Source organism: Oreochromis niloticus, linkage group LG14 (assembly GCF_001858045.2).
Source record: "Oreochromis niloticus isolate F11D_XX linkage group LG14, O_niloticus_UMD_NMBU, whole genome shotgun sequence".
Lineage (NCBI taxonomy): Eukaryota > Metazoa > Chordata > Actinopteri > Cichliformes > Cichlidae > Oreochromis > Oreochromis niloticus.
This window is the reverse complement of record NC_031979.2, coordinates 34018692-34043648: the sequence shown is the minus strand read 5'-3', so window position 1 is coordinate 34043648 and position 24957 is coordinate 34018692. Positions and strand designations below refer to the sequence as shown.

The 24957-nt window shown below is 40.2% G+C and overlaps 1 protein-coding gene and 1 non-coding gene across 7 annotated transcripts; one reads left to right on the top strand and one right to left on the bottom strand.

Moving 5' to 3' along the window:
* The first annotated feature begins 628 nt into the window (after nucleotides 1–628).
* galnt17 (polypeptide N-acetylgalactosaminyltransferase 17) lies at nucleotides 629–24710 on the top strand. 6 transcript variants are annotated; one of them, XM_019345348.2, is made up of 13 exons: nucleotides 629–1045; nucleotides 1155–1251; nucleotides 1362–1860; nucleotides 2939–3122; nucleotides 8410–8576; nucleotides 14380–14554; nucleotides 15416–15613; nucleotides 16113–16230; nucleotides 19763–19948; nucleotides 20130–20267; nucleotides 20612–20707; nucleotides 22212–22373; nucleotides 23411–24710. In XM_019345348.2, the coding sequence occupies exons 3-13, from the start codon at nucleotides 1617–1619 to the stop codon at nucleotides 23543–23545; spliced, it is 1803 nt and encodes a 600-aa protein (XP_019200893.1). In that variant the 5' UTR covers nucleotides 629–1045; nucleotides 1155–1251; nucleotides 1362–1616; the 3' UTR covers nucleotides 23546–24710. The 6 variants fall into 6 exon arrangements, with proteins under 6 accessions (XP_019200893.1, XP_025754164.1, XP_005465074.1 ...); XM_025898379.1 differs by having other exon boundaries at nucleotides 1151–1251; XM_005465017.4 differs by having other exon boundaries at nucleotides 1155–1860.
* Nucleotides 6774–6845, bottom strand: trnae-uuc (transfer RNA glutamic acid (anticodon UUC)). Its single transcript has one exon. It is a non-coding gene; the product is annotated as a tRNA-Glu (tRNA).
* Nucleotides 24711–24957: the final 247 nt, after the last annotated feature.

The window sequence follows — 24957 nt, the reverse complement described above, 5'->3', positions numbered from 1 at the left end:
TTGGACTTAAACACCCGCTCTCCACCATTTGGTCTAAGAACTGAAGAAGGTTCTGGGAGGAGAGGGTGAAACGTCTTCAAGAAACTTAAAGAAGTCCAGTCGCTTTTCTTTCCAAGCTCCTTAGAATGTAATTAAGCAGCGCCTGCAAAACACCACCCAAAATGTGTCACTAAAATGTAGTCAACTTTCATTTTTTATATTTAATATATTTAATATTTATTATTTTATTTACTGACTTTATGTGTAAAATTAGAAGACATTTTTTGCAGTTTTGTTACAATAAAAATCATAATAACACAGGCTACTATAATTTTATTGCTGGTTTCTCACTTCACCTGCTCAGTAGTGGAAGATCTTATTTTAAACGAGAACTAGAGGAAATAACAGGAACGCCACGTGAGAGAATTTAATATAGAAGTAGAATTGGGTTACTGTCTATTCTGGCTTTGTGATTTTAACGACACTTGTGAAACAAATGTGTAAAAGAAAAAGAAAAAACTGTATAGACTCCTGTGGTGAAATCATCAATAAAAACTGTGCCACGTTTTGGGACCCACTGTAAAATCCAGTATTTAATGTTGGATAATTGCAGCTAATTGGGTGCCAGTAAGCAGACACCCCACCCACCACCACCCTTAGTGAAACGTTGCCGGATTGATTCCTGCGTTCCTGATGAGGGCTGTACACACTGTAGGGAGAATTAAAGGAAATAACAGAGCACAACAAACAAGAAGCGCTTAGAGAATAACAGGAAAGCGTCGTTTTTATTTGCTTCTGCTGCCGCTGCTGCGTTTCCGGACTACCTTCACCGGGGAGAGGATGCTGCATCCCCCATCTCCGCTCATTATCCGCGCAGTCTCCTCAGTTACGTTTCACTGTGATCAACGAGTGTCGGGAGTCAAAGACGACGTGCGAATAAGACAAGAAGCAGAAATTTGGAGTGAACATTAAGAAGGTTTTTATTGAGCATCCGCGAGAGAATTTTTTTGCGCGCTGCCCGCTTCAGTCGCATCACTGCCGACTTGTGTTAGACGCAAAGGAGAGGGTAAAAAAAAGACACTTGATATTCTCCTTTCTGTTAAATTATTTAGGAGTATCTGTTCCTCAAGCCCAACATATGCTCGTGTCTTTGTCTTACATGATTGTAAAGCAAGGCTCGAAGTGGCGGTGACACGGATGAAAGCCGATGGCCAGGCGCCCCGAATTTCATCAGAAGGGGGATGCAACCTAGAATAACCCCAGTGTCAAATGGTAAGAGCGCAGCTTATGTCGAGAATCAGTGCACTTGCTCAGAAGTGGAGAAAAAAACTGTGAGTTTCTGCAGCTCTCGTAAGGTCTGTTGATGTGAATTATCCCTGCAGCTTTCCACGCAAGGCAAAGAAGACCTGAATCTCGACACGTTACGGGGCGAGTGTATACTGCTGCAGCTGCGGACTGAGACAGCTACACACACCGCGGATGAGAGCATTGCTTTCTGTCACACTTCTCTGAAGTCAGGCTGAAGGGCGCATGCATAGTTGGCGCATTGTAACTATAACGCGCCTCAGGTTTCTCCTGAGACTGTCCCTCCTCCTGACCTCTTACGCACTGGAAGCCCGGACACTGGTGACTTTTTAATGGCTTTTGTGTTCAGAAGATGGAGGGTCTTACTGGTGCTGAACGTGCTCGCGGTTGCCGGGTTCATTACTTTCTGGGCCAAGTGCAACAACGCACGCAGCATCCAGACCACCGGTCCAGAGGCCGCGGGTGATGGGAAGAGACCCCGGGGCAACGGGACGGCGCAGGGGCCCAGCGTCAGCCATGAGGTGCTGCTGAAAAGGCTCAGCTCTCTGGAGGACGTGGTGTACAGGCAGCTAAACGGTAAAGAGCACGTTAACATTTAAAGTGAAAGAACGTGTCAACTTGATTTCCCTCAAGGAATCTGAAAAAGTTAAAAGTCAGTGTTGTCTGACTTTTTTTGACTCCCTCGTGGAGCCCTGACATGAAATGTTAGAAACTAATGAATAAGCCTCCGTGCATTGTCCCTAATAATGTCCAACAGAGTCAGCTGCTGGATCTGGCACTCCTCTCACATTATTTCAGTAATTATGGGTCATGCATGATGAGAGTGTGCTCTCTGTTAGAAAGTCTGCATCTACTGAACCACTGAAGAAAGAGTCAGCAGTTACCAAGCATATTTAATACTCCAGCTGTAGAGCAGCAGAGATCACCAATGGCAATTAAGTTTCCAATAAAACATTTAATTTTAAATACAAGTGTGTCGGGTTTGGGTTTAAATGGATACATGGGGCTGATTACAACAGGATGCAGTGAATTGATTTTCCCTGCAACAGTATCAAGGTTATCCAGAATTGTACTTTATTTAATCCCTGAAAAGACAATGTCTTTATTGCACTCTGGAAGGTTAGAGTTTAATGTCAACTTCCGAGAAGGAGCTTTCAGGGTTCTGGTGTCTTCAGGGTGCAGGATGTTTGCCAACACAGAGGTTCAAACACAGTGAAGGGTGGTGTGGTACGCGTTAATTGTTCTCCCTCCCCCCTAAAGACAGAGTGAAAGCTTTAAATCCTTCACTTGTGTAATTTAGCATATGTGTAGAATTGAATTTTCCTCCCCATCATTAAATGAAGGCTTACTGACCTCAGAACAGATAGGAGGGGTTTGGATTGGGAATATTTCACACATCCTATTTGTAAATTGCGTCCATAGATTGAAGATATTCTCTGTGACTCTGTGCCAACTCTGGTTCTAATGAACTCGGCCCAGAAGTTCACCTGCTTTGACAGCCACTGACAAAATACTGTATATTCATGTGAGTTTGGAGCTGTGATGGTAAGGCAGGCTATCAGCTGTGGGCAGTAGAATGCATTACTGAGAGGAGAGTGACTCAGGCACACTAAAGGATCCTGACATGTAATCTTCTCTTGTTTGCCTTGCTCAGGTCTGTCCAAATCTCTGGGCCTGATTGAGGGCTTTGGGGGTCGGGGTAAAGGCGGCCTCCCTGCCACGCTGTCACCGGCTGAGGAGAGTGACGCCAAATACCTTAGGGAGAAGTACGGCTATAATGCCTACCTCAGTGACAGAATTTCTCTGGACCGCACAATACCAGACCATCGGCCTAGCAAGTGAGTACAAGTCAAGTGAGGAAACTTTAAATTGCGCTTCAGATGGTTGAGTCATCCAAATTTTACATTTTTTCTTTGCTTCTGAGATATCCTCCTCGAGCCTAACACAGTGGACATGGTTGACGTTTCACTTGGGTCGTTTCAGCATTAAAAAGAAAATAGATGAGCAACATCGTTTTTCCATAATCAGTGTCTCAGTTGCTTTGGATAATGTAGAACTCCCTGAAAACAGTCCTAATTTTTATTTTGCTCCAGTAAAAACTGATGTACGTGTGGATGTATGAATAAATTCAGTCTCAGATAACACACCTTTTAATGTTAATGCAGTGTTATTTATTTTCTAAATATAGCCCACGCAAACGTCAGTAATACTCAGCTAATGACTCATAAAACTTACTGCCTGCATTATCCAAATGTTGTTCTTGCATACTGAAGATGTTGACTTTAGTGACGAAGGGGTAGGTTGGAAGTCAGAAAGAAATCTTACACGACCCTGTTTCTTTCATCAACACGGGCTGGCGGAACAATATACGGTCCCCTGTATTGATGCTAACCCTCTGCGACCATATGGAAGATTTATTTTTCATTTCTCCCCAGAAAATATTCAGTTTCACCAGAGTTTCTCTACTCTCGCAGATCTTGTCTTAACTTCCACTGTGCCCCTCAACTCCCTTTTCATAATGTCATTTCAGCTGGTGAAATTGCAAGCTGGAAGCACTTTGATATCTTTATAGCACCACCCTGCTTTGTAGGCATTAGATAGGTTCATTTTCTGATCCTTAGTCCACTGTTAAGAGGAGCCCAGAGCTGTTGAGTGTTACCACAAGGTTCGAAGACTCATAGATTTTATCAACTCTGGAAATGCCATCAGCTGCGAACTTCAGATGAGAATTTTTGACCTGCCTTACGACTTAATGAGTTCTCACTATTTTATAGCCCAGCCCAAATGTTTGCACATGCTCCAGTCCTATTTCTAAGATCCTAAAATAAAAAGTGACGTATATTTAACAACTGAATAAATGATTGCTCATTGGTTTTGTTTGTTTGTTTGATAGCAGTATAGTTCAAAAAGTGAAGCATGAATTTGCATTAAAATTTAATTTAAGGGGTTGGCTTAACGTAGAAAGGATTGACTTCTAGAGTCGGCCTGGTTCTGGATTCTTTACCATTGTGAGGTAGCTCAAAATTTCAATTTTTTTTTATGTTTTAAAAAAATAACTAAAACTATCAAATATCAAAAATAAAAATGAGAGACTTTATGTTGATGTTTTTAAGGCAATATCACAAACAAATCTGAGTCTAGATATTCGTTTGAATCCAAGGATCCAATTTGTTCATCATGGAAAGGTGTGCATCAGAGATATGCTGTGTCAAACTGCTCTTTGTTGGATAAGCGAGTTGATAAATGTGTGATTTTCCCAGGAGTGCCCACACTTTTGCATAGAGCACTGAGGTTGCCCTTGCATTAGCTGATTGGCATCAGCTGTTTCATTCATGCTTCACAGTAACTGAGTAATTCACATCTGTGTGGCAATCAGCAGACTAGTCGTGTCTAATCATATCCATGCATGTGTACAGCACAGCCATTATAAGGGGGCGCAGTGGTGTAACGCAGCTCTCCCAGGCAGCCTCATCTGTGCTCGATATGCTATATTTTTGCATTTTTAGTTTCACATATCTGATTTTTTCACTTTTTCAAACAAAATCCCAACCCTATAGTATTAGGTAGTAACAGTATATGCACAGTATATGAACAGAGGTGCAGAAGTTTGGGTCGCGGATGTGCTTTGGTGGCTCTCTTATGGTACCAGCTGCTTTTCACAGCATACATGAATCCTTTGACTCTTTTTTCCATATACTCCATCTCCCCCTTTTAGTCTTTATTACTCTCCCCCAGCCTCTTATGCTCATATCTGATGAAGTTGCACTATAAGTCTTGGTTTGACATCGGTCAGCAGGCGTTCACGCACACATTCACAGTGTGCTGTGTGTGCATGTGGATGTGTAAGTCAGTGCTTGGGTACAAAATGCTTACCTCAAGTTTGCACATGGTTTTATTTATGTAATGACTGCACGCTTCTATGTGTATGGTCTTCATGTCTTATGGTCATATACAAACAGCCGTGTGTATTATGTCTTCACTAATTCTTAGTTAAGGGTTTGTAGCTTCCAGCTAGCTGAGAGTGAAGCAAGTCACAGACCCTTTTTTTGAAAATCACTGATGACAAGAAACACTGGGTCCTTGGTCTAGATGAAATTCCAGTGCCCTCATTCTTCTTCTAGAGGGTCTTTTATGTTGCTTCGATCAATGTGGCCAGTGAAGCACGTTGGGGTGCGGCATTTTCAGACATAGACACAGCATGTAAGCTGGTGTCAGAGGAGTCTACTCTGTTTGACTGAAGGAGCCTTTACACTGCATAGCTGGAGGTTGTGGAGAAGCATGAGAGGAGCAAGAGAAAGAGACAGAAGTAGGAAAAAATAAAAACAGCATTTTAAATGATCTTCTGTCAACCTGCTCGGCTTTTCTAGGGTTATTAAACTTGCTTCTCTTTTCAGCAATGTGGTACATGTGTAGAAATAAAAGTGGACCCGTACTGCACATCAGTACCGATCATAGATGTGACAGCATTAGTTTGTAGTGATGTTAAGTCTGATAAGTGCCATTAGAATGGCCATCAGCTGATGAGCTGACTCCTACAGCCATAATCACAGTCATACTTAGATTAATCAATGAAGCTGTACTTGTAAAGTGACAAGTTCACACTCCCACTTTTGCAATCATTCATGCTGTTCCCTTCTATCTCCTACACACTGCTGGTTCTGGTTACGCTGATTGCACCGTCCCTGCCTCCTCCCGTTCTTAATTCGTATTAACATAATTGCTGTAGTATCTCCTACCTGCAGTATTATGTATATGCAGTATAATCCCTACATGATTGTAATATAGGGGTTTTAAATATGTTCCCGTCAGACTAGTCTGCCTCTTGCTTTTCTTTAGGAATCTTTTCAAACATACAGCTTTACCTGCACATCCTTTAATTAAACAATGTTAACAAATTGTATGAAGAAGTAGTTTTTTTAAGCCTTATTCATGTGAACCTAAAGGATCTTCTGGAACCCTCTTTGTCACATATAAAGCACAGTGCAAAAAATCTTGAGATATGCCTATTTTTTTTTAAACATTTTGCTATCAAACAGCCAGATTTTTTTTCTTTTCTTTTAGTTGAATCTATGAAGAATCTTAAAGATAACAAAATTTGATAGGTAAAAATAGCATTTTGCACCAACAAGGTGGTTCCCAAAGAGCTATTTGCCAAAAATCTGGCATGCTGTGAGTCCTTAAAAATTTTTAGGAAACTGGAAAAGTGGAGGACAAAAGAAGAAGTAGCAGGACTAAATAATTATGTACAGCAGATAATAATAATGTATACTTTGGTGATCCCTGTGGGGAAATTACTCTCTCTACATTTGAGCGATTCACTCAGTGAAGCAGTGGGCAGCCACAAATCAGGCACCTGGGGAGCAGTGTATAGGTATGGTACCTTGCTTAGGAGTACCTCAGGGTAGCCATTTAGTGGAGTCGAAGCCCCGACCTTCCGATCATGGGGCGACCACGCTACCTACTGAGCTATCCCTGGCCCCAAAAGGGAGTTCCTATACCGGGAGTCAAACCCGGGCTGCCTGGTTGAAAGCCAGGAAGCCTAACCGCTAGACCATATGGGAAGTGTATACAGATGAACTGTATACAGCAACAAGCAAAGACTCAAAGTACCTGCGAGATGCACTGGCCCTTTAATGGATCCATCTGCTGTTTGCTGAAGCCTCATCAGAAATGGTCTCAGTGGAAGGCTGTCAGGAAGCCATTTTTAATGAAGAGAAACAGGGTGAGGTATAGTAAATTACACAAGAACTGGACTATTATCAGTGGCAACAGGTCTTACAGCATTATGAATTCACATTTGAAATTTTTCGTTCAAATAATTGTCGATATGAGTGAAGGAGTGAGGAGACAGGAACAACAGAGAGTGTCTACATCCACCTGTAAAACACAGTGAAGGCTCTGCCATGGTTTCAGCCACTGGTGTTGGGAATCTTGTGAAAGCTGATGGAATTATGAACCAGATATTAAGATTTTGATCAACCATGCAGTCCCTCCTGAAAAGCATCTGGTTGGCAAAGGCATAATTTTTTAATTATGACAATGATCCCAAACACAATGTCAGTGCAGTAGATCAGTCATGGATTAGCCTCCTCAGAGCCCAGACCTCAACATTTATTAAAGCAGTGTGTTCAAGAAAGAGAGAGTTCAGGCTATGTTTGATAGTAAAGGTGGTCATACCAAATATTGACTTTCAAGTACATTTTTTGCCTTATGTACTGTATTTCCATTTATGTTTGCACATCTTTCAGTAAATTGCTGTGCCTATTTCCCATTTTCCAAGCAGAATATAAAGCAATGAGGATGCCTCAAGACTTTTGCAGTATTGTATCAGAAGGAGAAAAAAGGTGACAAATGTCCCAGTTCTTTGTGGTTAATCTTGTTAATGCTGCCTTCTGTTTTCTAATGGTTTCCTGCCAAAAACCCTAAAAAAGTGTTCTCCAACCTCGTGAATTGAAAACACTGGATTTGTTATAGAATAACTTCTAATTAGCGTTTCATTTCACATAGGAAATAAGATAGTCGATAAAAGAAAAAAGACGTGAAAAGGAGACAATAAAAGAAGCCCCTTCCTTTCCCATATGTGCTAAACTTAGAGCCAAAGCCTCACCCTGCCACTTTCCTCTTCATTAGAGCTGTTTAAACAAAACAACGTAAAAATAGGGCTTCTATCTCAAACAGCACACACAGTGAAAAGGCTGATGTGGAACAAAAATCCTTGCGATTATAGTTGAACAGGAAGCGGCACGTGCTCTGCCTTTCAGCCCCATTGAACAAGATGTCAGCAGCTCCACGGAGGTAGTTTGGTCTTTTGCTGGAATAATTGAGGCTGAGTGGGACGTACAAATTCAAAATTAAATATGCGAGCACTCAAAAATTAAGGTTCACTGAGAAATGTCCTCATTTTTTAAAAGAAAGGCATATTCATTGTTATCTAATATAGCATTCAATTGATCAGAAATGTTAGAAATCATTGTAAATGGACTCATAAATACCAAATCATTATTGTCGTTTTAATTGTATACCTATGTAGACTAATTTTCCCAAACCATCACTCTAGTGCTTCACTGGCACCTTGTATTAGTTAATGCAAGTAGTTTACAGGTGTTGTATCGTGTCTTTCTACAGATGTAGAAAGGTCAGCTACCCAAGAGACCTTCCCCAAATCTCCCTCATCTTCATCTTCGTCAACGAGGCTCTGTCGGTGATCCTGCGCTCGGTCCACTCAGCTGTCAATCACACACCGGCTCACTTGCTCAAGGAGGTCATCCTGGTGGACGACAACAGCGATGATGGTCAGTATAAATTAAATATTTCCTTCAGCTAATACCAAATAAGAAGAGTGGCTTTTTCGCCCTCTGATTAGAAGCTGGTTTATAGTGAGTGAAACACAGAATCAAATCATTCCATCTCAAATTCACTGAAAGTCATTAGCAGGATTTCTACTGGAAGCAACAAAATACACATCAGATTGTCATTCAGTATCCCAGAAATAATTAGCTTATACAATAAGTATAATGTAACATAAATATAGATTGATTGATTGATTGATTGATATACCTTTATTAATCCCACAAGCGTAAATTTCATGTTATATATAATTATATAATTAAGTTTTACATTATAAAACTGAAACTAGAGAGTGAAAAAGAAGGCATACAGGCATCATCATATGAAAATAAATATTCTTGCCAATGTTACAAAGTGCCAAATTATAAAAATTATTTCAATCTGTCAGCATCAAGGATTCCAATTTTTAGATAAATGTGTAGTATTTTCTTCATTTTTACTTTTTTAAATGCTTCTGAGTTTGCGTTTGTGCGATTTTGTAAGCGAGTTTTGTAGATTGAAGTTACAACCAGGCAAAAGACTTCTTTTACAAATGTCAAAACAATCATTGGAAACTGGGGCAAAGCATTACAGCCCTCTAAAACCAGTATTGTTTGAAGAGTATTGCATACAGAGTCTCCTATAGAGCTACCCTCTTTGACTTTGGCATGACAAATTTGTGTCCTAATCTGACCCAGCTTCACTGTGATAAAGGAGCTGAAAGCAAGACATAAAAGGACTTTAATAAACTAAATATAGCAACACACTAAACCACATTTTTGTTCCCAGTAATTATGTTTTAATAGACATGGCTACTGTTGAACCTGAGGTAGGATTGAGGGTGGGAACAACCATGACTATGCAGACATATACATTAGCTGATCATTTGGGGCAGATCACAATGAAACACAAACACACTATAAACGTAACACAAAGCATCCGTTCATACTTTTTTCATGTCTGTTACACTTAAACATGCAGATATATTGAAACATTGTTTCTAAAGGATGAAAGGCATCAGACTTCTGATGGGGCTGTGTTTGCATGTCATGGGGATGAGTGTCTCCTTGACAAAAGCTGTGGTCATTGCTTTTGAAAAGAGGCATTTTCTGAGGTGACTGATGGTGTCAAATGTTTGTGGAGGCAGACAGGCAGATAGAGGCAGAACACACAATTGGATGTCACAGGAGAGATGTCTCTGTCATATTTACCGGGCAGGGTGAGAAGATGAAGAGACGGCAAGGGATGAGAGGAGGGCGAGGAGATAAACTGGGAAAAGTGAAAATGAGAGGGGAGGCACAGCAGAGATAAAGAGGTGTTGGTGGAGAAAAATAAGAGAAGAGGGGATGACGTAGAAGACAGAAAAGGTCAAAGAATGAAGAAGGCTGAAGGGTTTGAAAACAGGCAAAGTGAAAGGAGGGGCAATGAAGAAGAAAGAAAAAAGGAGATGAGAAGGAGAGGCTCAGAGAGCAAACCAGGCTATTAGAGAAAGTGGCATCGAGAAAGGGAAAGGATGAGAGACAGGGAGGCTCTAAGATAAATGAGGTCGGACAGAGAGGAGGGGAGAGAGCGCAGGCAATGAATATCTAGAAGAGGGAGAAGAAGCAATCTAACAGAACGGAAAGCAACAGAAAGCAAAGAAAAATAACAAGGAAACAGGAAGAAAGAGATGAGATAGTCGAGGCTTTAGGGGATAAGGCTGGCAATGTCTAATTCATGTACTGTCAACAAATCCATGAAAAGATCAAAGCCAACAATGCCTTAGTCTCTCACGCAACACTTTCTGACTTCCCTACCTTTTCAGTTTCACTCCCCAAGCCAATTGGCTTTTACTAAAGTGTCGCAAATATATGATTTCATTCTTATACAAAGGGTACATCTTTTTCTAAAAGTGCTGTGTGCTGAAGTTTTTACAAAATGTTGCTCAAGCAGGAAATAGAAAATTGGACATGGGTCTTTGGTTCTGAACTAGTTTCATTCATGATTTGCGTTTATCACATTTTTGGACTTCTTGTGTAGTTTTTGGTATAATTTATACTCCAAGAGTCATCTTGGCAGAGGATTGTTGTCAGTGCTGTTTGTCTGTAGCAAGAATACACAATAACTACCTGCTGGGATTTTATAAAACCTGGTGGAGTGGTGCATCATGGATAAAGAAAGAATAGGAAGAAATTTTGCTGTGGATGTGGATCGCTTTAGTTAACAACTGCAAAAATTGGTCTTAGCCATGAATGTGCTGTCTGAGTGTTAATTTCTTTTTGGCATCTGGTAATGCAGCGAGTTTGCTAAACAGAAATCTATAGCGGAAAGAACCACAAGGACTCAGATGTTCAAAATGGTTGTAAACACATGCCCCACCCAAAGTGAACGACAGGTTTTCCTATAGATAACTTTGGGGATAATGAGTAGCAGCATTTGGCGTGTGAAATAGAACCGGCTGGGGATTTTTGGTGTGTTATACATTATCAAGAAGCATATGTGACAGTGCAGCTTACAGATGTATTTTAATCATTCTTGTAAAACAATGGGACTTAGCATAAGAAACACGGAGCTACACACTGGGAGAGTGAAAGGACTGAGACAGCTGAAGCGTTCTTTCACTTGACACTGCTGGTTGGCTGACAGCCAGCTATCCATCACAAAGAGGAAGACATTGCAGTGGCGCACAGGGCGAGGCGAGCGAACAAATAATGCTTACCCTTCTTACTGCATGCAAGACACCCACCGCCATGCTCTTGCCATATATGTGTGTATGTGAGAAAATACGCATGTGAAATGAGTTTGTGATGAGGAGTGTGTGTGGAAGAAAAGAAGTACAAGAACAGAGAGAAAGAAATGGAAGACAGAGCACGAGAAATGTGTTTTTCTCTGAAGGAATGTTGCTCTGTATATCACTGTGCATGTGTGTGTGTGTGTGTGTGCGTGTGTGTGTGCGTGGGTGTGTGATACAGAGGAAGAAGGGCTGTGAGTGTTTTGGTCCGGAGGGAAAAGGCTGATGAGTTGATTGAGAGATCAAAGGTGGCGCAGTCGTTGATGCTCAGGAAGCCGTAGACCCCCGTTGGTGTTGTTTAGAGTGAGTTGGAGCTTAAAACAGCACCGCAGGGAGCTGAGTGAGAACTTTTATGTCATCTCTCTATTTGTATGTGCTTCTTTATTTATTTATTTCTAAACTGTGTAGTTGTGGTGATGAATTTGTATGTTTTTTATGGTTGTTTTCAGCTCTTGATAGTGTAGCAGTGACAATAGTTGGCATACATTAGTGGTTATTTAGGACAGGATGAGCTAAAAAGCCTTCATTTCTTTATATTTTGCTAGGAAAATGGGAAATAGATGTAGCAGTTTATTGAAATGTGCAAACATAAATGGAAATATAATGTATACGGTCAAAACAGAGTTGGGACATTTCTAATGAGCTGTTATTCTTCAACACAGCCTGAACTCTATTAGGCAAGCTTTCTTTCTTAGGTAGCCCTCAGGAATAGTTTTGAAGGCTCCAGCCTTTTTGAAGGACATTCAAAGCTCTTCTTTCAATGTTGGCTTCTCTGTCAAGATGATCCCACACTGCTTAAACAATGTTGAGGTCCGGGCTCTGGGGATGCCAGTCCATGACTGATATGTTCTGTTATGTGTTCTTTCTGTCCAGGTATGCGTTTACTGCACTGGCAGTGTGTTTGGCATCATTGCCATGCACAAAAGTGAAGCCGTTGGCAGGTTTCTGCGTTTATAATTCCATCAGTTTAGACAAGATCCCTGTGTTTACCTGTGTTTTACAGGTGAATGTAGACACTCTCTAACGTTCCTCTGTCCTAACCTCCTCTGACCATACTGATGATTTCAAATTTCATTTCATAACTCTATCTTTTGCCACTGATTATCTGTCTACTTCTTGTATAATTTGGCATACCTCAATGTTTTCCCCCTGTGTGGCTTCTTTAAAAAATGGCTTACTGACAACAAACACTGAGACCATTTCTGATGACGCTTCAGCGAATAGTAAATAATAGATGAATCAAGCAAGGGGCCAGATGCATCTCTCAGGTCGTGTGTCAGTTCTTTGTTATTTCTTAAGGACGCAACTTTCAAATTCTGTCCACCTACTGTAGATGTTTTTATTTAACCTGCCAGTTCTTTTGTCCTCTACTTGTTTAGTTTCCTCAAAGATTTATAAGGACTCACTGCACACCATACTGACATATGGTCAAGTTTTCAAATAGCTCTTTGGAAATCACCTTGTTGGTGCAAAAATGCTAATTTAAACCTATCAAACTGTGTTATCTTTGTCATTTTTTTGTGCAGGAAACAAATTGTGTATTTGTGACAAGCTGCTGGTAATGTGCCAGTAACAAATTTGTCCCTTGGGTTAGGTGCCTTTATTATGTGTGGATGATTCATAGGAACAAACAAATAAAGGACTGCACTGAAAATGATTGAAAAATGATGTCCAAAGAAAAACTTTGAAGGACCTTCAGAAAGCCTGAAGAACGTGAAAAAAAATTACAGAATTAAAAGACAGTCCGGTTCCTTGGAAGCAAAATGTAAAGACAGGAGAGATGGTCCAAAATGTTTACACATGACTCTATGTAACTAAATAAGAGCTTTAGGATTGTCTGAAAGTATTTGTTTGTGTTTTTCCTTGTAATTATCTACTCCACTCTATGTTCACCTGTTCCTTATTACCCGGCTGTCCCTCGTGTGTGTTTACCTAAAGTGATTTCTGCCAGTCTTTGTCAGCTCATCTGTGAGATTGTTTCACTCATGCGCTCTGCAACAGTCCCTCATGTTCTCTGCTTCACTGGTTTTTTCCTCATTTTCCACCCCTTGGGCTTTGTTCTCACAGTATCAGGTTTGTTTAATAAAGCTTTCTTTATGGTGGTTTCGCTGATTTTGTGTCTTAATTTGGAAAAGCTTACAAACCTAACACAAATAATTGGGGTATAACCCACAATCTCATTGAGCCTGTTTGAGTGCACAAATGTCAACGAACTTAAAAAGGGCTAGTATGTGCACTTCGCTAAAGAAATGCCTTATAAGTGAGTATATTTTCATAGGTATATTGAATATTTTTAGTTCTTTGTCTCTGGACAGCCTAAAATAAAAAAATCGCTGCTTAGTGCTTAGTGGGTTGCCCTTTGTTTTCTTATCATGTTGTTTCACGCAACCATTGACATGAATGTCAATAAAAAGGCAAAAATCTATTAAATACTAAGGCTGGATGTGAGGTTTATAAAGGAGTGCAGGCTGCCAGTGAGAGAAGTGAGACAAAAGAGTTGTCATACTGGGAATGGTTGCTTAAGCTCACTCTGCTGTCCTTTCATATTTATCGACATGAATTCCAATTATTATGATTGCGTGAAAATAATTATGCAAGCTAGGCATAATGTGTCAGGCTTTGATTGTTGCTGCCAGAGGGGACTCTGGAACAGAATTTCTTCTTTTTTCCTCCTTTCTTTAGTAAAGAGGGCTGCAATGGATCTGATGTTAGAGAAGCTAAGAAAAGAAATACAAGCACTTTCCTGCGCATGTAGAGATTCTTCTTATGCTCGCCATTTGTGTAATTTAACTTAGCCGCAATGGTGATATAGTCTTTTCAGGCTTTATTAGTCCTGACATCAGATCAAGTACTGCAAAACTCCAGCTGGCAGACTGTTCAAGGACGCATCTGCAGATTATAAGATAAACTGCAGATTCAAATATCAACTAAAGATCAGTCTTTATAGGCATTTCTGACTTGCTTTGTTTGATGTGTTATCTTCATTTTATGAACTGTAGAGCAACTGAAAGGTCCACTGGAGGAGTATGTGAACAAACGCTACCCCGGCCTGGTGAAGATTGTAAGGAACCAAAAGAGAGAGGGATTGATCAGGGCCAGGATCGAGGGTTGGAAGGTAGCCACTGCTGAGGTGACAGGATTTTTTGATGCCCATGTGGAGTTCACCCCATCATGGTGAGTAGGTCCTATCATCTAGCGGGAAACACAGTGTTGTTAACAGTCAGGAGTGAATTTTTGGTATTTGGAAGAAGGCTTATTTTAGTTTAAATTAAAGTGAAAGCAACAAAGCATTCGAAAACAAAAGTGACATTTGCTCAAAATTAAATCTGGAAAAAAACATATCTTATTGGAATAACTTAATCATGATAACAACAATGACCCTAATAGAGCTTTGTGTATAAGTGTTAAAAGAGTGCTACAAAGTGTAAAGAAATCATGGAAAGAGAGGACAAAGGATAGCTGAAGCTGCATAAAAGGAAGAGTCAAGCTATTTCACGCCTGAGAAGTTTTAAAATGAGAGACTTGAGGCTGTGGGATCAGGTTGAGCAGATTTTATTGAAAAAAAAACATCACAAGCACACATAAAACACACACCAAAACAGGACCCCTCTAGGAGAACTTGTCGTAAAAGTAAATTTTTAGTAACCATAAAAAATGAAGGTGATTTTGTAGTGATTCAAAAAAGCTGAGTGCTTGGTGGTGAACTGAATCAAAGGCTAAATACTGTCAAGAGATTAGCATGCAATGAGAGAGAAAAAACACTAAGACAACTGCCTCATCCTGTTGATATCTTTTTGTAGATCTCATTTTTGAGCTCAGTACATAACTTAAGGTATACCATGCAGTTCACTCACTGCACCCTGCAGAGCTGAACTAGGCTGAATCAAACAGAATTAGTGATAAAGCTGGAACGACACAAGGAACTTTCTATTTGACTGAAGTGGATGAAAAAAGTAGTGCTCTTAAAAGATGTTATATACTTTGTCACTGCACATTGGCTAAATGTGCGAGTGAGTGTGTTTGCACTCTTTTCAGGGCAGAACCAGTTCTGGCTAGAATAAAGGAAAACCACAAGAGGATTATCTTGCCGTCAATCGACAACATCAAGCACGATACCTTCGAGGTGGAGCGCTATGAGAACTCTGGCCATGGCTACAACTGGGAACTGTGGTGCATGTACATTAATCCACCCAAAGAGTGGTGGGAGGAGGGAGACATGTCTGCACCAATAAGGTATGCCAGCTTCTCCCATATAAACGTGAACACAGATCTCACACTTCTGAGACATATTTTTTTCCACTTCTTTAAGATTTTCAATAAAACTGCCACCAAGTTCTTTTTTAGTTTTGGGGAAGATTAGGGGAAAACAAGAAAAAAGCTCCCGATGGAAAACCAGACTTCATCAAAGCTATAAAAAAATTACAGCCTAAAGTACAGAGTGGTGAGAATAGGATTTTAATTATCTGATTATCACCCGTATATTTGTGTTAAATTGGATTTCCTTCCATTTTTTAATTAAAAATGAGAATAAATCACATGAGCATGTGCAAAAATGTTTAGATTCACCCTCCACATAACAGGCTGAAATATAAAGTGTGAAACTTTGCATAGTGGAGATTTGGGTTGCAGAAAAGTACTCAAACATAAACATCAGATAAAGCCACAAAAAACCACATTCACCACATTCTTGTGTTTGCCAACCCTCAGTGTCACATGATAGTGTGTTTTCCAGGACACCTGCCATGATTGGATGCTCCTTTGTGGCCAATCGTGACTACTTTGGAGAGCTTGGTCTACTCGACTCAGGCATGGATGTCTACGGAGGGGAGAACATCGAACTAGGCATCAGGGTTTGTGTGTCACCCAGTTTCCTCTTGTTCCTGCTCCCTCTTTACCCCTGTAGGTTTTAAGTGGAGCAGTGGCCACCGTAGCGTGGCACCACTGATAAATGAGGCCCCATTAAGAGTCCTGGAGGACCAGTCCTGTGTGAGCAGCTCATAGCAGGGCAATGGAGATAAATAGGTCACGTAGAGCAGGAAGGTTGGAGTTTGTTTCTGTACATTTTGAGAGATTGGAGAGTCTTTTGTTTTTCTTCAAGGGTATTAGATTTTTCCTGAAAAAATAACGTCAAACATTTTCACAACCCGAGTATGTTGGCTTTAATCCAGCAAGCTAAACAATCAAATATTTTTAGAAAGACAAAAAAGGTTGCCTTGTCTTTGAATTTACTTGGTCATAACTTGACTCTGAAATGGAAACTTCTTATATCTTGTCATCAAAAATATCTAGACTCCCCCCAAATTAAGTCTAGATAAGTAAATGTGTACAGATGCAACAAAACAGCTAAAATTCAGCTTCAACGCACCTACATAAAATATTGCAACTGCTGGAGATGAAGTATTGCCAAAGACATGAATCTAGCCCACATGTCACATGTCAAGAACCACAATTCTTTCTGTGCCTCTTTTACTACAAAGCAGTGGGACATGTATCCAGAGTCGCCCGGTGACAACAACCTTTCTTCATTTCACTACAACCCTTACAAGAGGATTGTTTAGATGTGTCCAGGGAGAAGGACCTCATTCAGAGAAACTGTCATAACAAACACTTGAATCAATGACTGTTTGGGTTTTGACAGGATTCTTGGGATAATGAATGCCAAGCGGTAGATATCAGCACTCTTGTCTTTTTCACCTTTATGGAGCAATTTTGCATGGTTGTTGTCCAACATCTTTTTACATGAAATCATAGTACTGTTTCTTTATCTTAGAGTGTGGCAGAGAGCAGTAAAATGGGTTTTTTTGGCATACCCTCTGTTGGTTAGCACCTGTGTTCTTGGGCAACAGAAGCACATAGGAGCAACGCAATTATCTTTAAAACCTATGTGCCCATTTTCTGTTTGTAGTGCTGTTTATCTGTAGATGGAACATGTTTCATATTGTTCCCAGTGTGAAGAAAGACTGACGGACCTACTTTTTATCCAGTAGGAATCTTTGTCAGGAGTAAAATAGGTTGCATTTGTGCGATTGTTTGACGACCTGTCAGTTTGAAGTTTTCTGTTACGCTCACTTTGACATGGGTTCAGATAGCTTGGATATCCATGTCTTCATTATGTTCACAGCAGAAGGCTCGTGGGTTAGACACACTCAGCAGATACTTTATTAGATACATCTTGTCAGTACTAGGTTGGACACTCTTTTGCCGTCAGAGCTGTCTTAATTCTTCATGGCATATATTCAACAAAGTATTGGAAACATTCCTCAGAGATCGATCTTGGCATGATGGCCTCATGCAGTTGATGCAGATTTGTCAGCTGCGCATTCGCGATGGAAATCGTCCATTGCACCATACAAAGGTGCTCTATCTGATTGAGATCCCCTGACTGTGGAGGCCATTTGAAACCAGTGGACTCATTGTCATATTCAAGAAACTACTTTCCTGTTAGCTCACAAGAGTAGCCCCTGATATGGTCCTCTGCTGCTCTAGCCCATATTCCTCAAGGTTCAAGATTCAAAGTAATGCAAAAGTGGTTTGTAAGAAGGAGGTATCTGTTTTACTGTTGCTTTCTTATCAGCTCAAAGCAGTCTCTGGTTGGGTCTGGTATCAACAAGGTATTTTCGCCCAGAGAACTGTCTCTCATTGGATATTTCCTCTTTTTTGGACCATCCCTTTGGATAACCCTAGAGATGGTTGTACAGAAATATCGTAGTAGATCAGGAGTTTCCAAAATACTCAGACCTGTCCTTCTGTCAACAACAACCATGCCTAAAGTGTCTTAAATCTTCTTTCTTTTCCATTTTGATGCTCAGTTCTTCTGTGAGTAACCTGCCAACATCCACTTTCTGCGTAAATTATGCATTATGAGAGCAGTTAATCTCCTTTTGAAGCTTGCGGATGTGCACAGAGAGGTCAATTCAGGGTCCAGTGGTTTGATCTCACTCACAGTCCTGCATGAATGAATTCACAGCACCATGTCCTGTTCTCTTCTGTTCTTCAAGGGGTTTTCCTCTGAAGCCTCTGTGTTTGTTTAAGGGCTGTGTTTTTCTGTGGATGGGATAGTTCCTAATTGGTCACTTTCTGGCTTTGTACATTTGTTCTCCAAACCTGCAGAGGATACCTCAGTCTTTACCTGCTGATTTTGATGGCTATCATCGTGAATGAAGTAAGGATTAAAGCTAGGTCATTTCAAATTTGGATTTCACCACTGATGAACTTAGAGATTATAGTTACATTATACCCTTATTTGGGCATGTCCATTTTTCCTGAGGTTGTATAGAAGCTTTCGGAAAATGGGATGAATACCACTGGCTGTTTCCAGAGAGGATACTGGGAGGAAGTTATCTTGTTCAGATTCCTCTTTCTTCAATAGAAAATCTGCTAGGTCAAAAAGCTCTTTTTAAGTTTTCATTAAGAGCTATTTCAGTAGTTTTAGATGCGCCATAACATTGTTCTAGCCATTCTGATATCATTCTCAGCTCAGCTGTTGGGTGGTTTGTATGTGGAGATAATTGATTCAACCTACATGCTCTGAGGTTTCTTTTCTAAACCACTTCACAAGCAGGTCTTCCTCTTCTGCCGCAGTTAATTCTTAAACCTTTAGCACCAAAAATGAATGATGTCCAGTAGTTCTCCACTTTATCATTAAACTTTCTTTGACCTCTGTTAATGAGGAATCATCGAATCTTGGTCAGGTCAGCAGTAGCAGAAGGGTTGCAGTGGTAACTTTAATCGTTTGACCGAGCTGTTGTTGTGTTGCTCTTGGGGCTATGCTAGCATTCATGTCTTATTGTACTGGCCCTCTATCCTACATCAAAGCTGGGAAACAGCATGGTGAACTGTAGAAGATGTTTTGGCCACATCTTCAAGCATGACTTGGGCTTCTGACCGTCTCTTCTTGTTGATCTTTAATGACATGCCTGGAATCATCATGGTGTATTCGCTGACTGGGAGAGTGCTCTGGATGATGCGTTGTCACAGCAAACAATATAAGCAAAAAAACATGCATTTATGCATGTATACTCACAGTTGGAGCTTAAAAGTTAACCCAGTGCTGAAGTGCCGAAAACCTCAGCTCCTCTTGATGCCCCTTAAGGTTGGCTAGAAAAAAATGAATAAAAGGAACAATTAGATTTTTTTTTATATAACAAAAAACAAGAAGAAAAACCAAGAAGGACTGCTAAATGTACAGATGTAGCTTTCATTAGTTCCAGCAGAAAGAAAACACGTCCTTCCAGGTGCTCTATGCTCCAGCTGTTAGCTGTAATTGACTTTATAAATCAGGGACATTGTGGTGACTGTGGATCTGCTTATTTATATTTCCTGCTGCCCAGCAGCCAGCAGTATATTATTGTGAGCTTTAATTCAGACTCCTACTACCCACAGGTGTGGCTGTGTGGAGGCAGTATGGAGGTGCTGCCTTGCTCCAGAGTGGCTCATATTGCACGAATGAAGAAACCTTACCACAGTAACATAGCTTTTCACACACGGCGTAATGCCCTGCGTGTGGCAGAGGTCTGGATGGATGAGTACAAGTCCAATGTCTACCTGGCCTGGAACATCCCCATGGAGGTGAGAACGGCATTTTTCTGCAGCAAGACCTCTCTCAGAGAGGATGCTGTCAGTCATGTTTGTCTGTGACTATCAGATGTCCATATTTTCATGTACTAAGAATAGTTTTTCAGAGCCAGACAGTTTTTCTTTTGGTTCCACACAGAGACTTTAAGGATGATAACTTCATTTGCTCTTGCAGAACCACGGTATTGATTACGGAGACATATCACAGAGGGTTGCACTGAGGAAGAGTCTGCAGTGTAAGAGCTTTCACTGGTACCTAGACAACGTTTACCCAGAGATGAGGAGGTACAATGATACACTGTTCTACGGTGAGGTGAGCCATGAAGGACAAAGACACAGGAAAAAGTAACAGTTTGTAGATGTAAGATCTGATGTACATATGAAACCACTGAAAGTAAATGAATGAGATGTACACAAAGTCCTAAGAAACTTGTATCTTCTCCACAGACCTAAAAATAACAAGATAGCAGGCGCTCAGAGAGCATGTACATCCACATCTTCTCAGCTGTTAATAGAAAATAAATGAGATTCAGAACTTTGTCTGATCCACACTGACACATCCTTGTTTTTAGCCTTTATACATTTTTAATCAGTAATTATTTTGGGGAATATTTATATTTTACGGATTAAGTCTGACTCTTTTTTTGTGTATTTAAGGTCCGCAATTCTAAAGCAAGCCACCTGTGTATGGATCAGGGTGTGAAGGAGAACCACACAGCCACCCTGCACCCATGCCATGGGTGGGGTCCTCAGGTACAACACTCTTCCTCACTACCATACTAAAGAGTATACTCCATCTTTTTCCAGTTGCTTTGCTTTCTCATGAAAACATACAGTGAGCTTCTCCGGTGATGTGATTTGCAGCTGTGTCTCAATCACAGGCTCAGCTGAAATCCTCCAAGGAGCGAGTTCTGCTGTCAGAATAAAATTGTGTCTTGCACTTTTTGTGCTGAAGCCCTGAGTCAGCTAGTGTCAGCTCTTCATCCCTTCAGCCCTAAGGGCCTCTCTTTTTAGCTCACAGTGGTAAACAGGTGCTTTAGGCAGAAAGTCAAGGCTTCAGTGGTAAAATGCTAAAAGAGCTAAAAATTCAATTCAATTCTGAAAAAATGAGTGCCGCATCACCCTTTCTTCACAAGAAAGGGTGCTTAAGTTGCATTTTTTAAGTTATCCTTTTCATAAAACAAAAAGTCTTCAGTTTTTATTAGACCACCAGTTTTTCACACTTGCACTTCCACAGAGATAAAAGCGACCCCATGGTGTCTTAGCGTGGGTTCTCTCCAGGTAGTCCGGCTTCCTCCCTCAGTCCAATGACATGGACGCTAGGTTAAATGGTGACTGGCTGTAGGTGTGTATGCAAAACAGACAAGGCACTTAAATGCATAAAATAAAGTGCTATATGTGTGAAAAGGTGAATATAACCTGTAGTGGTCAGAAATACTAGAAAAGCACTTTAATAAATAATGTGTTCTTAAGAAGAAGCAGTGACATCTAGGGACCACAGGTGAGATTTTTTAAGCTTTTAAGTCCAAACACTCTTAAATCACCTGACTTGTATGATGTTCTGCAAACAGGATGCAGTTACTCTGCAAAAAGACTCAAACTGGGCTGACTGGGTGGTTGATGGAAAGCTTTATCTTTAGATCTTTTGCAAGGCATCGCAACCACTATTCATGCTTTGCTAAGAACAGAAGGTGATATAAACAATTTCCCAATCAGTCTTTATCGTCAGCACACTCAAAGCCTCAGAGCTTTAGATGCAACCAAAGGAACTATTTTATCTGCACTGCTAAAGTGGATGTTATTAATAATCAGCTTGGCATCTGAACGAAAAAGTTGAAATGAAGTGAAAGACACAAAGGTTAGAAAACAGAGCAGGCAGAATCTGACTCACTTCTGTTTTTTCTTTCAGCAGAATTTGGTGTATATAAAATGTTAGGGCTATATGTGGGTTAGAACTCTGCTGAAACACTGTGATTAGCAGTGATGTACAGGAAAATCTTTGTGTTTAGCACTCAGTGAAGAACAAAGACATGTTTTGCCTCTCAGCGGTATTTGGAACAACACCATCCTCTTGTTCAAAGCAAGCAAAAGAACCCAACAGCTTACATAATTAAAGAAAATTCCTGCCAGGTTACCTTCTACTTGTACATCATCACATACTTATTTCATCGTTAGCTAATAGAGAGAACAGTATTCACACAGACAGTTCAGTAACTTTCCTTTTACTGTATGTGTGACATATCTGTTTTCCTCTTAGTTAGGACGCTACACTAAAGAAGGTCAGCTGTTTCTGGGACCCCTAGGCAGCACTGGTGAGGACACTCGATGTGTGGTGGACGATCAGATCAGCAACTTTCCTCAGCTCCTCAACTGTGAAAAGGTGACCAACGTGAAACAGAAGACATGGCATTTCTCTCAGGTGAGAAGTGTAAAGAAATCTGTCTTTTTCAGTGATTTAACTGAGTGTTTATGAGAAAAACAAAATGTTACTGGCATAGAGTTGAGAGGAAGAATATCTAAATGTCAGATTTTAAAAGGGACCTATTGTGCTCATGGGTCCATTTTTTTTCTCTTGGACTCTAATATGAGTAGCTCTGCATGAACCTTCATTTCTCCTATACTGAGCATTGCTGCAGCCCCGTAGTTCATGCTTTATCTGACAGAAGCCCTTTTATATTCCTAATACCTCAGTTGAAGCCAACTTTCTTGGTGTTAAAACCTTCACAAACAGAAGGTTTTAACACTGGGGCCAGTAGGACTTCTATGGTCACAGCTAGAGCTGTCTGTCTGTGATGACTATATTAGGATATCATCTCTGCTATTACTGAAATCAAAGCAGTCTGGTTAACAGGGATTATTTGCACATAAACCGAGACTTTGGCTATGATTAATATGAACAATAACTGTTGTAACATTATATTTATGCTAGAAAATAAGGGCCCCTTTTAAGACAACTAAACCCGGACTGCTTAAAGGGTAATAACACTAAGCAAATTTGTAACAAGCAACTCAATATACCTTTTACTTTGGCATTCATTCTCTTTTTCTTTTAATGTGAAAAACCTTTTGTAAGTCAATTTTCCATTGGTCTTTTAGTTCTGTTTGGTAACCTTTAAAAACGAAAGAGTTACAGCCTGTAGCTGTCTTTGCACGGGAAGAGGAGAGCTTGAACAATGATGCTGCAGACCTTCTGCCACATCGATTCTTTGTCACACAGCAGGACAAGCAGTGAAGGGTCCTGCAGATGCAGAAGTCTTAGGGAATTAGGGAGACCTTACTTATTTTATTCTATTCATATAGATGTATAGTAAAGTAAAAATTAGTGCCATTTTTTAAGAAAGAGGTTGCAACAGTTCACATAAGGCCTGGTTACTGTTCTGTCACCGTCATGCGTTGTTCACAGCCATCCGTGAAATCTCTTAAAACCAAAGTATTGTATCTCCTTCTGCCTTGCAGAACGAATCGATCATAAATCGGGCTACTGGACGCTGTCTGGAGGTGGTGCCGGCTAATGTTTACTTCGGTCACCTGCTGGTCCTGCAGCCCTGCTCGGGGCAGAGGTGGACCATCAAGAACGCTATGAAGCAGTGATCGCCTGGCCAGTTTCATTGGGACCAATTACAAAGGCTATTTCCAAGAGCTGTCACCTGACGTTACCTTGGCCAATGGACAATCAATGATGCGGGGGCTCCTTAGCTTTTGAAATAAGACTCAAAAAGAGATGGCTTTAAGGAGACGAGTGATGAGGTGGTTTGGAAACAGTTGATGTTTTTTTGTTTTTGTTAGTTTTTTTAAAAACATGGACATTCAACGTGGTGAAAGTTTAGCATGAGGACCGTTTCTCTATTTGAATTTTACAAACTTTCGATGTGATGTTGCCATAATTCCTGTGTGCCACTTCTTTACAGTGTTTAAGTTTTAGTAGACATTTAATCGACCAAAAGTGTGTTCTTTCTTATGTGAGGGGAAAAAAAGTTTCCATCCTCACAATCTTTCTGCAATATTTCATTCTTACTGACATACTTTGTCTTTTGAGATATTAAAAAAACAATAAAATACCTGGAATTAAATTTCAGTTATATGCACTGATCAAACTACATTTGTAGTTTTCAACATCATGAAGGTTTTAGTCTATGGTACTTAGAAATTAAGGAATGGCTACTCGTGACAGGAGAAAATTTTACACAGTTTAGCAAAAATGCCCGAAAAGTGATTCTTATGTTTTTCAGAAAATTCAAAACCTTGTAAATATTTATAATTTTAAGAAAAAGATGCTAAAAATATTACTTGGTGTATTGGAGCCTTTTTTGTTTTTTTCAATTCACCCCAACAAGGACTCTGGGCTAAATCTCACTTCTATGTTTTATGGATTTTGACTTTTATTGCCATTTTTCCACCAAGCATTCTGTAGCATCAGATGCAATACATCTCGTAGCATGAACTACTGTAAGCAGTTGGGTACAAAGTTTATTTGTGCTAAGTTGATTTATTTGGTTAACTGCTGTGTGCCATAACTACTTAAAACCTAGTCAAACCTAGGAAGCACTTTTTTGGACAAAGGGTTGGAACGTGAACGAGAGAGGAGGATTGAATCAAGAATGCACAAAAGTACCAATAGTGGAAATGCGGGAGGCCGTAAAGGCTGAAATTATTAACGTACTGAGATGTATATGATGTCATATATTAAATTGCATAAGTGTGATCAGCTGGATTTTTGCTCCCAAGATTGTCTTCCAATAAACAACTGGTTTCCTGGGTTGTGCTTTGTTACTGTGTTTTAGGATACATCTGCAGTCTTTAAATTTGTCATACTTTAATTAGTATGCTTATTTCTTTCTGTTTAATTTTATTTTCAAGCTTGTTTTTATTTTTTTGCTGCTAAACTCATGCTTTATTCTGCTTTTCTGGACTATAAATAAGGTACAGACAGCAAAGATGAGCTACCATGCCGGGCTCCTTTTAACTGCTCCATCCATTTTCATGGTTGTGGTCAAAATATTTTT